General features: G+C 36.6%; 1 protein-coding gene across 3 annotated transcripts in view; it reads left to right on the top strand.

Annotated features, from left to right (window-relative positions):
• FTSH12 (FTSH protease 12) overlaps nucleotides 1-12,259 on the top strand; it is a 330,913-nt gene extending 318,654 nt beyond the window's left edge. Inside the window, exons 19-21 of one of the 3 annotated variants that reach the window (XR_016359778.1) lie at nucleotides 9,479-9,574; nucleotides 11,430-11,639; nucleotides 11,776-12,259. Coding sequence is in view for 2 of the 3 variants with exons in the window: in XM_089812775.1 (XP_089668901.1) it covers nucleotides 9,479-9,556 (78 nt within the window). In the remaining variant the exon portion in view is untranslated. Of the gene's footprint in view, nucleotides 1-9,478; nucleotides 9,575-9,812; nucleotides 10,334-11,331 lie in introns of those variants that run through there. The other 2 variants (XM_089812775.1, XM_089812774.1) reach the window with 2 other exon arrangements.
• Nucleotides 12,260-12,540: the final 281 nt, after the last annotated feature.

Raw genomic sequence — 12,540 nt, 5'->3', positions numbered from 1 at the left:
ATTTGTCAACCACCACGAAGATACAATCTTTTCCATTCACCTTGGGAAGTCCAGTTATGAATCCATCGGGATACTTTCCCACTTATGTTCTGGAATTGACAGAGGTTGCAGTAACTTGGTAGGTAGAGTATGTTCGGATTTGTTCTGTTGGAAGACTGCACACTCTCTTACATACTGCAGTATGTCTCCTTTAATTCTTTTCCATGAAAACCTCTCCCTAAGGCTTCTGTAAGTTTTGACAAAGCTCGGGTGTCCTATCAAGGGTGAGTCGTGTACCTCCAAGATTTTCTGCTTCAATTTGGATTTTGGCACTAAAAATATCTGACTCTTGTAGTAAATGATGTCATCCATCACTTTGTACTAATTATCTTGGGTGTTGCCATCCATTAGCTCACACGCAAATGGGTCTTTGGAATATTCTACCAACAAATGTGCCTTCCAGTCAGCTGAAATCTAGTTTAGTGAGCAGATGGCGGGTTTCCTGGACAAGGCATCTGCAACCACATTGTTCTTTCCTTTCACATATTCAATGTCAAAATCAAAAGCCTGGACCTTGTTTACCCATTTTTGTTGCCTCTCGTTCAAGTCCCATTGCTCTAGAAAATATCTCAAACTATTGTGATCCGTACGAACGACAAACTTAGCACCCACCAGATACTGTCGAAACTTGGTTAGTGCATGCACGATGGTCAACATCTCTTTTTCGTAAATGGAATATAAGCATTCTATTTGCGTAAGCTTCTTGCTCTCATAAGCTATGGGGTGTCTATCTTGCATCAGTACTGTGCCAATGCCTTCTCCAGATGCCTTGCACTCCAAAATGAATGGTCAATCAAGTAATGCAAGTACGGGACAAGTGCTCATTGCCTCTTTCAGCTTATCAAAAGTGAGTTGTGCCTTTTTATTCCACTAGAAGACCCCTTCCATTTCAAATCCGTTAAGGGTGTGCTGAGCTGAGAAAATCCTTTAATGAACCTCCGGTAATAACTGCACAGTCCGAAAAACCCTCGCAAATTCGTGAGCGATTTTGGGGGAGGCTAATCAAGGATAGCCTGAATCTTCTCCTGATGAACTTGAACTCCATATTTACTGACAACATGCCCCAGGTACAATATTTCTTTCATGCAGAATTCACACTTGGATTGCTTGGTGAACAAAGACTGCTCTTCATGATCTTTAGGACTTCATCTAGATGCTTTAGGTGCTCCTCCCATGTCCTATAAATAAGATCATCAAAAAATACCAATAAGTACTTACGTAATTTTTTGTCGAAGATGTGATTCATGCATGATTGGAATGTAGCAGGTGCATTTGTTAATCCAAACAGCATGACCAGGAACTCATAATGCTCATAGTGACAACGAAAGACTATCTTTTCCACGTGTTCCTCCCTCATGTAGATCTGATGGTATCCAGAACGAAGATCTATTTTTGAAAAGTAGATTGCGCCATGCAATTCATCCAGTAGCTCATCTATCCTTGGAATGGGATATCTATTTTTTTTTTTTTTTTTTGTTCAAAATATGGTAGTCCACACACATGCGCATCGTCTTGTTGTTCTTTTTGACCAATACCACTGATGACGCGAAAGGGCTAGAACTGAGGCGGATCCATCATTTCTCTAGCAGTTCCTAAATCATCTTTTCGATCTCATCTTTGAATTTCCTAAGGTGGTGATATGGTGAGGTTATGACCAGCTTGGCTCCTGCTTCCAACTCAATAGTATGTTCAAACCCTCGATGAGGTGGTATGCTAGGAGGAATGTCTATAAAGACTTTATCATGGTTGCTCAAAATCTTCTGGAGATCATCATCCTAGGGAAGTGTCTATTGCCCTTTTATAGGTTCTGCCGAAACAAAACAATGTGCCGCCCAAGCAATGTCATCACACCCAAAAATTATCTCTATCTGATGTGCAGAGACTTCCTTCAGACCTTCATTTGCTATTCTGTAGAGAACAACTGTTTTCCCAGCAACAACAAAAGTGAAGTCCATTCGTTTGAAGCTTTGAGTGTATTCATCAAGTGTCTCCATCCATTGTATGCCTAGAATAACCTCCATATCATCAAGGTCCACTGTGAAGAAATCCTTGGTCACCGCGTGATTTACCATTGTGATACTTCGCTAAGGAACAAGGTGTAGGGCAGGAGAGTCCCTTCGGCAACCTTGACCTGAAATCCCGCGTGTCTCCGTAGGTAGGCCTCTTCTCTTCAATAGAGATTAGTTTATGAAGTTTAGAGTGGCTTTGCTATTGAGTGTCACCATAACCCTTTGTCCTTGAAGGGTTCCCCGTACACGAAAAACTGTGCACCTTGGGCTATCGACTAGGGTGATAGTTCCTTTACGTCGTACCAATGCTGCAATTCTTTCTGTACAGTTCAAACTAACCTAGTTGGTGTTGTCATGATGTTGGTTGTCTTCAAAGAGTATTTCTTCTTGTTCGTCCTCATCATCGTACATGACCTCAATGTAATGGATTTTTCCTCTTCCGAGGCATCTATGGTCAAGCTCCCAAGGTCCCTTGTAGTTAAAACATAGTTTCTTCCTTCGAAGCTTCTGTCTGGTGGGTTTGTCCAATGATAGCTTCTTGGGCGGAGGTTTATTATCTTTGTCCCTCAGAAACACTGGTTGTTTGGAATGTGAGTAACTTCACGAGGATGATGCTAATGTTGTTGCCATACTCTGTGCCTTCTTAATGGCCTTTGATAGTGGCAATATTGAACCCCTTTACCCAACCTTTCAATGGTTCTATTAGTCCATTTATGAAGAGTACTATTCGTCTTCCAGAAATGCCCGTGACCAAAATAGAGAATTTTTGAAATTCCGCAATGTACTGGTCAACCGATCCAGTTTGCTTCAGCTGTGCCAAATCTTTGAAATTGAGTTTTGGGTCTTTACCATCAAATTGATCTATCAATCTCTCAGTGAATTCCACATAAGTATTTATTTGATCATGCCCCAATTTAATGGTGCCATGATGCCACCATTCATGTGCTACTTCCTTTAAGTGCAATGTCACAAATTTAATTGCTTCTTCTTTTGGCATGGAATTAAACTGGAAGTAAGAATTGGCCTTCATTATCCACACTTGCGCAAATATGGATTTAGATTCGTCAAATGGAGACAAATTTACTTTACTCAACTTCCTCCTGAGATCATCATTAAAATATCCTCTATTTCTACCTCCCAAGTATCTCATTCTCAGATCTGCGTAATCTTTATAGGATATATCTTCTTCCAAATTTGCATTCTTCCAATCTTCCCTCAACTATTCTTGCATTTCTTCAAAGGTTGGTTGTTTGCCTCCATGTGGCGCCTTCGTTCGTGGAGGAAAAGATGGCATGGAAGGTTGAGAGTGTGCTGGATGAGGGTTTGTTTTACCCAACACTAAGTCTGCACTATGACCATTTTGTTCACCAGATATTTTATTGTCTGCCAACTTCTTGAGAGTTTCTTCCATGATTCATTGAGTAGCATTGATTTGTGCCTGATTCCTTGTAAGCTCCCTAAGTAGTGCCACGAGTTTGATGACTATGGGTTCCAATTCGGCAGCCATTCTATCAATGGAATGTGTTCTTCTCTTTCGGCTATAAACTCTCATTCTCTATCCACAAGCTAGCAGGATTGAAGCTCTGATACCATTGTAATGATTCCAACTAGTAATCACCTTAGAAAAAGGAATCTGAGATTCTTGGAGGTGAAAAATGTGAGGGAAATGTACGGGGATAAGGCACTAGGCTATACTGTGGGGTAGGACAGATTATACAGTGCTAGCCCAAGTGTATAGGAAGGTCGTACGATATTAGTTCGAGCACCAGGAAGGCCGTACAATGGTTGATGTTGTCCGTATGGTGGTGGGGTAGGGTGACTGTGTTAGTCCGTACGATGGGGAGCAGATGACTGCTGTACAGTGGAGGTAGCAGGAGAATGAAGGGTTGTACAATAGACCCAAATATCCGTACGGCATAGAGAGAGAGAGAGCTGGCCGTACAATAAGATTTGAAAGCCGTACAGTAAGCTTGCATGCATAACAATGAACTTGGAGGCCATACGGATGGTAGAGTGACAGTACAGAGTTGCAATGAAGGTTGCCAGACGTGGAGGGTGGGGGAATGGAAGATAGTTATGCACCATAAACTATCAATCCCAATTTAATCAAACAGAACCAATCAGGAATAGATATTTGAACACGAATATCCTTCAATTAATTATTTGCCAAGAGATGGTGCTCCGATTTGCCAGATCCAAGCAAAGTATCATAGGCGATGGAATAGGGTGAGGGTTAAATCCCACCGAAACTGCAAACAAGCCAAATAGGAAAGATCTTTCACTTCCGAAATGGCGAACAATAGAGAATCCCATTAGGAATTCGCAGTACAAGAAGTATAATCAAATTGCATACCTAATGACTACCTACAAGTCGTGCTTAAATATCCATCGGGGAAAACTTTCCAAGGGTGTACAAAGATAGTCGACGACGACACAAACTGCAGAATCAAAACAAAAAATGGGTTTGAAATATATTAAATCAATCGGCCCATTAACAATAGTTTGATTAATGATTTCTTTTATAACGAGAATATTACACGAGAGAGAGGTTTGGTAAGAATATCTGTTGTCTGGTCTGTAGTGCAAATGTATTCTAATTTTATAGTATTCCTGTTTACCATATCTCTTACATAATAGTAAGGAATTTCAATATGCTTGGACTTGTCATGAAAAACTAGATTCACAGAGAGCCTAATGGAACTCTGATCATCACAATGAATATTAGTAGAATTTATGGGTTCACCAAATAATCCCACAAGTAACATTCTGAGCCAAACTGCTTCCCAAGAGGCCATTGCTGCGGCAATGTATTCAGCTTTTGTGGAACTCTATGCTACTAATGCCTGTTTTCTGCATATCCAAGATATCATAGTTGAGCCTAACTAAAACAACATCCTGAAGTGCTTTTCCTATCAGCAACACTTCCAGGACAATCTAAGTCTATGTACCATGTAAATCCAAGTCAACTTTCTCATACTTGAGCCCAAAATTAAGAGTGCCTTGTAAGTATCTCAAGATGTGTTTGATTGCAACTAGGTGAATCTCCTTTGGTTCACACATAAATTGACTTAAGGCATTAACAACATAGCAAATATCAAGTCTTGTACATAAGAGACCCAATCATCTGTCTGTATAGAGTAGAATCTATGGAAGGTGATTCTCCTGCTACTTCCTTAAGTTTATGCAGATTAGTCTCCATTTGAGAAGACATAGGTGTGCAGTTCCACATTCCAAATCTCTTCAAGATGTCCAATGTATACTTTCCTTGATTAAGTATGGTGCTGTCAGAATTTTGCCATACTTCCAGTCCTAAGAAGTAATGAAGGAATCCTAAATCTTTCATCTCAAATTCTTTGATTAGATCTTTCTTGCATTGATCTATAAGATGATCATCACCTGTTATTAGTAAATCATCAACATGCAGTATCAAAATTACCATATCATCTTTATCCCTTTTATAATATAGATTTGGATCAACTTCATTCTTGAAGAATCCTAAGCTTGTGAGATACTTATCAATTCTTTCATAGCATACCCTTGGAGCCTGTTTAAGCCCATAGAGAGCTTTCTTGAGCTTGCAAACAAAAACTTTAGGGTTATGAGTTTCAAATCCTTCAGGTTGCTCCAAATATAGCGCTTCTGTAATCTTTCCATTCAAAAATGTTGTTTTTACATCCATCTGATGTACTTTCCATCCCTTTGATGCTATAATAGCTAGGACTGCTTTTACAGAGGTGCATCTGGCAAAAGGAGCAAAGGTTTCTTCATAACCAATTCCCTCTTTTTGAGAGAATCCCCTAGCTAAAAATCTGGCTTTCTATTTTTCAATGCTACTGTTAGCAGCATGCTTGATTTTAAGTATCCACTTAGAAAAAACAACGGATTTTCCTTCAGGTCTTGGAACAATTTCCCAAACATCATTCTTAATAATGGATTGGCATTCTTCCGTCATAGCATCCTTCCAAGCTGTATGTTTAATAGCATTTGAAAAATTGGTTGGTTCTGATTTAGATAAATCACTCATGTTTGTTGCATAACTAGAAAATCTTTTGGGTCTTTTGCTTTATTGGAAGGTTCCAGATGGTGCAATGAAGTCTTGTGCTTCCTCTACTATCTTAATGGCCCAAAGTGGTCTTTTTTTTGGATTTTGAGTTTCCTTAAGATTAAGATTTTGAATTTCATCTTTAATTTCTTCAATGTTCTCCCTTTGAAACTTAGATTCAATATTTTTTTCAGAACTAGGTAAGGGAGAGGGTTCTCTAGAACTTAGTGCTGTTTTGAATGCTAAATCGTCTTCAAATATTACATCCCTGCTAAGTTCGATGTTTTTTTGACCAGCAGGTATAAAAATCCTATATGCTTTAGATATTTTTCTATACCTGACAAAAATACCTTTCCTCCCAAGGGTTCTAACTTAGTTCTCTTTTCATTTGGAACATGTATATATACTGGGCACCCAAAAATCCTAAGATAACTTATATTAGGCTTAACCTTAGTAAAGACTTCTTCAGGAGTTTTATCTTTAAGGTAGGAGTGAGGACTCCTGTTTTGAATATAGACAATAGTACAAGAGGCTTCTGCCCAAAGATAATATTCTAAATTTTGACCAAATATCATAGCTCTTGTTGCTTCTATAATTGTTCTATTCTTCCTTTCTGCTACTGTATTTTGATGTGGGTTAGAAGGAACGGTCTACGCCCTTTTAATTCTTGTTTCTTTACAAAACTCTTTAAACAAATCTAAAGTATATTCCCCTCCATTATCAGTCCTAGGAGTTTTAATTTTGTTTCCTGACAGGTTTTCAGTTAAGGTTTTGAATTCTTTAAATCTCTTAAGGATTTCTTCTGATTCTTTACACTTTAAAAAGTAAATCCAAGTTTTCCTAGAGAAGTCATCTATAAAAAGTATATAGTACCAAAATCTTCCAAGAGAAGGAACAAACATAGGTCCACATAAATCTGAGTGGATTAATTCCAAAACAATGTTAGTTTTTCTAGTGCTATCATGAAATGGAATTTTGGTGTTCTTACCCAGAGTGCGTTCTTTGCATATGCTTGAGTGATCTTTATTCAAGTTAGGTAAACTAGTTACCATCTTCTCGATGGTTGATAAAGTTTTGAAGTTTAGATGTCCTAACCTTCTTTGCCATATTTCGTTTATATCAGTAGCTTCATGAATTAAGGCTTGAATCGATTGACAAGGTTCTGTATTTAATTCATACAAGTATCCCTTTCTTTGACCAATCAACTTTGATTTCTTAAATGAAGAGTTCTTGCTAGGTCATTACTTTGCCGTCCATGAATGCAACATTATGTCCATCATCTTCAAATGTTGTAATCGAGATTAGATTACTTGTTATTCTTGGTACATAGAGTACTTCTTTGAGATGTAGAGAACTACCCAACTTTAGTTTCAAGGTGCAATTTCCAATTCCTTTGATTGAATGAGCGGAATTATCACCGATGGTAGCTTCGCCATCAACTTCTCTAGATATAGAGTTTAGTGCTTCTTTGTATCCTGTAATGTATCGAGATGATCCGCTATCAATTACCCATGCTTTGCTTGATACTTCATTTGATAGTGTAGAATACAATACACGATTCACAAGATCATAGTTATCTTCTTTCCTAGTAAGGTTTGTATAGTTTTACTTGTTGCTTTGTATTCTCAAGGCAATTAGATCTATAGTGTCCAAATTTTTGACATTTGGAGCATTTTATTTTGGATAGATCTTTCTTAGGTTTGTCATTTCTTTGATTACCCTTCTTCTTGAAGTGCTTCTTCTTACCTTATAGGAATTTGTATGAACATGATGTTCTTTATCTTCAATTTTCAATCTTTCTCCTTTATTAAGTTTCCTAAATTCTTCTTGCAAGCAATCTCCTTTAAGTCTATTAAAGTCTAGAAGATTGTCTCTAGCACTTACTCCTTGTGAGAATGTTTCTCAAGAATCTGGTAACCCATCTATAGCCGTAATTGTTAGTTCCTTGTCTTCAATTATGGTCCCTATACTTGCAAGTTCATTTCTTAGACTAGCCACCTTTAGGAAGTAAGAGTTCATAGATTCTCCCTTCTTTATCTATATATGATTTAGTTGTCTTTATCGCATTGTTAACTTCATATGCATTTAATAATGCATTCATCATATGAAATGTTGTTTGATGTTTCATTAGCACAGGTACTATTTCATTTTTTACTCCATCTAATATGATGTGCATGGCTTTCCTGTTTCCTTTACTCCAAATAGTATTATTAGGTTAAACATCAGGTTGCTTGGATGCTCATTCAACAAACTGTTTCACATCATTGTCTTCAAGAATCATCATAATTCTGAATTTCCAAGCAACGAAGTGTTCTTTCCCATCAAACTTGTCCTTAGGTCTGATTGTGCTTGCCATTGAAGATAGTTGCTAGATTTTCAAAGTTTGATTGTCAATTTGCAAAGCCTAGGTTCGACTACCAGAGCTCTGATGCCATGTAAAGTTTCTGCAAATTCTGCTATAAATCAGATTAAGATAATGGCTTCTTAGAAGCTTGTTGTTGATGATCTTCTATAACCAGACTTGAATGAAGTGATAACAATAATATAAATATTATTCCGGAAATGTTTTATCTCTGCAAGTGTTCGTCTAGGGCAGTATTATTAAAGGAGCAGACTAAATGTTTATTGTGTATCCTTCATCTACAACCACACCCTATATATATACGGCAACCAAAGGGCATGTCCCTTGAAGGGACATGACCCTATCTAGGTCGGCCCTTAATAGATTTCCCATAATCGGCACCAAAGGAGAATAGGTTTTGTAATCACTTTAACTAAAATTAGTTAAGTTCACATTCAACCACTATTATCTCAAATGAGACGCCGATCATGCCTATGAAGGGACAATTATATATAAGCCTTCATTAGTAAGGCATTTCATGCAAGATAAGATCAGTGCGATCTGCACAATCAGATTAGTATGGTAATCGAAGTTAGAGATTTAACAAAACTTGATTGCCAGCCAGTGGCAGCACCCACCCACCGAGCCACTACACAAAGCTGAGAATAGGACAAGCTAAAACTGCTTTACAAAATGGAAAAAGAAGGGAGTAAAGAAAGTCAAAAGTGGCAATTTCTCTTATCTCCACAGTCATAATGTGGGAGATGCCCTGCATCATAAATCAAAATTGCTGCAGTGACATTTACTATAGCTACAGATATAGGCAGCTATTTGTAAAAATAGAAGCAATGAATGGTTTTTTAATACCAAAAGGAGTGAATATTTCAATGAGTCCAAGTTCATAATCAAAGATCTGAACATTTGTGATAATTTTGTTTCCGTAAAGTATGCATATCCAGAGTTGTGCAATTCACTTTCAATACTTTAACTTTTTAAAAAGGTTTCTGGGGTTGCCTGCAAATGTGTGCTTATTTTCTTAAATGACAGGATACAAGTCCACCAGCAAAAAGATTAAGACGCTTCCAGGAACTAGATGTTTGGCCAGCACCACTTCATCATTGCTAGATTCTCCTTTTCTCTAAGGTGAATTTCATTTTGTGCAGATTTGCTTTTCAATTCTGTATTTCATTTACAGCTGTTTTATGTGAGATCCACTTCCAAAAGCTTTGATGATTATCCACTTATTTCCTGGATGCATATCAGTCAAATAACTAATCAGAAATTATGTATCAAATATTAATGTTTAATGGTGGTAAAGGCTTTTGAGTTTGCACAGAAACGCAAGCTGAAAAATATTTATTTTTCTTGAATTTTTTATTAGGTGGTACGAACGTGGATGCTATTCTGCAAATGCACTCACGCAATTTACTTGTAATTTATAATGCTAATGGACCACAAACCATGCCACACCCATGTTTCGTATGCCACATCTAACAGGCATTGTTCAGGCTAAAATTCGATGGCTAGAGAAATGACAGTTTTGTTTTGTTAAATTGACGTGGAGTCTGTCTTTTAACCATTCATTGCAAATGCCCACAACTTAGTTGATGGAGTCTGTCTTGTAAGCATTTATTGCAAATACTCACAAGTAGAATATTACTAATTATAAGTATAGGGAAACAAAACTGGGTTAGCTCTTGCCTGCTGACTGTACTTGTTACTTTCTAAAATTATATTCAGAAGGAAAATTAATAACCTTCCAATTACAATAAAAATAAGCAAGCTCAACCATTGACATGAGAGTAATTTTGACAAAGACTAGATGCGGCTTTTGTTCCAAGGAACTTGTAAAGAATACTCCATAGCTATAGAAGTTTTTGCAGTTGGTATATCTTTATACAATGCTTGTTTTCTTTTTTCCAGTTTCCTATATTTATTTCCATTTGGTCTGTTAGTCTGAGTTTTAGAGCTTATCCATAAGATGAGATTGGATGTACACATTTACTTTGTAATTTATTGATCATAGTAAATTTCAAATTCCAGAATGTAGGAATCTTTTATATTGTCTAGGATTTTTTGTTTGAATAATGCCATAATGAAGCAGAACAAATTCTACTTATATATAATCAAGTTAAAGATGAGGATCTCAAAGGAAGTACTGGTTGTTCCCTGGATTCACAGATTTATGTTGTAAAAAGGATAAATATGGCTATTTATCCAGCATCCATAGTGTAAACTCTAGTCTGTGTTAATCTGGGTTTTATATTAAATCTCTGTTATAGTTACTAAATGAATAAATTGATGGTTGGTTTAGGTAGTTGCAGTAAGTAATCATGTTAGTAGTTATTTGGGAGTTGACCTGCATGAAATTGATTAGGCTAATTTGTTTAGTGATCAAAAGACTCCTACAAGATCAGAAACAGTCAATGTACAAACAACCCCATTCAAACTAATATATCATACATCATTTTATATCTGCAACAACAGTGTAATTATGTAATAATCTATTCTGTATGTTTTTCCAATTTCAATATGTTATGAGAGGATCCATTAAACCTGTAATTTAGTTTGTTAGAGAGGATTAGCTGAACAGTGTATGCTGTATAAAGTCACGCCAATTGTTTAAGGTGCTGATATGCAGTGCTTCATTTGAGGTAGCCATAACTTGTATGTTATTAAAATATTATATTACTGTTCAAATTTTTCTAATGGTATATACTATAAAAGCCCCACCATAAACTCACAAACTTTCGTCCATATGGTCACTGTTCTTACGTGGTAATTTCTTTGTTGTATTTCTATCGTAGTAAATTTGGGCTTAATAATATGTGGAGGTGATTGGAGTTAATAACTATGGTAGAAGGTAAATACTAATTAGTTTCAAAAGACTTTTGAAACAGGTGAATGAGAGGAAAGTCTGTTGATATCTTACTGCAAAATGCTATAGAAATCTGTTCAAGTTAATTTACATAAGTAAACTGATTCCTATAATCTTCAGCAATTTTTGACCAATCTATCCATAAAGGGGAAGTGAAAGGAAGAGCCGACATGAGGTGGCAGAAATAAGGATGGACAGATGGAAAAGATGTTGATTTGCAGCTGTACCAATCCCTGTGTGACGGGAAAGAGTGTTTCTGGGAAGGAAAAATAGCTATTTCTGGAGACCAAATTCAATTATCCATGCTCTGTATACATGACAACACTAAGGGTATAATTGATATTGCACATGACTTTGTAATTAATTCATCTGGTATTTTTTTATTCCAATAATTATTTAAGTGACTGGTAGAGGCTTTGAATTGGGCATTATATATTTAACTTGTAATTGAAGGCTTGGTATACAGTTTTAAGTTGGAGGTTATGGTGCAAATATTGAAGACAATGTGGAAGATAAAAAGCAAAGAACTTGTTAGTGGTAAGTCATGCCACAAAAGAGATTGGAGTAATCGGAGGTTGGAGGTATTGAAAGATAGCTTTTCACTCCAAGATGGTAGACTGTCTAAGAAGCATTGCCACATTTGCGCCCTTGGAGAAAGGGAGTGTCTATCTACATTTATTTGTTGTATGAGGAGTATAATTATTTAAGTAGTTGTGAATTGTGATTAGGTGTAATATGCTTAGCCCAAACCACACTGCCTTCTTCAAACACTTTTTATTTAGTTAAGTAACAACTTTAAGAACCTAAATTCAATCAGAACTTAGTTAATTAATGTTACTGATTGTAGATTCCAATTGATGAAATCAAATGCTTGAATGACCTGCTGGCCTTAAGCATCTATTATTATCATGGAGCATTATTATTATTGATAATAAATTATTGTTTGTTTGTGTGTGTGTGTGTGTGTGTGTGTGTGATCATGATAATACGATGAGCAAATATCATTTGTGATACCTAATATGAGTTGAGAGATGTCTTTGCGGGAGACATGACCCTCCATATCATTTATATTCAATTCAATACTAACTTGAAACACAAAGAATCAACAAGTGTTATTAAAAGTTAAATCAAAAATATATCATACAATGGTATCAAAACAATGTTGTTTTCCCAGTGCTTGTGAGATTTGGAGACATTGAAAACAACCCGTTGGCATTAGAACTCATATTGA

Source organism: Cupressus sempervirens, chromosome 2 (assembly GCF_028749045.1).
Source record: "Cupressus sempervirens isolate cs-2001-9-10 chromosome 2, ASM2874904v1, whole genome shotgun sequence".
Taxonomy (NCBI): domain Eukaryota; kingdom Viridiplantae; phylum Streptophyta; class Pinopsida; order Cupressales; family Cupressaceae; genus Cupressus; species Cupressus sempervirens.
Note: the sequence above shows the minus strand (reverse complement) of the source record. Positions and strands in the feature narration are given on the sequence as shown.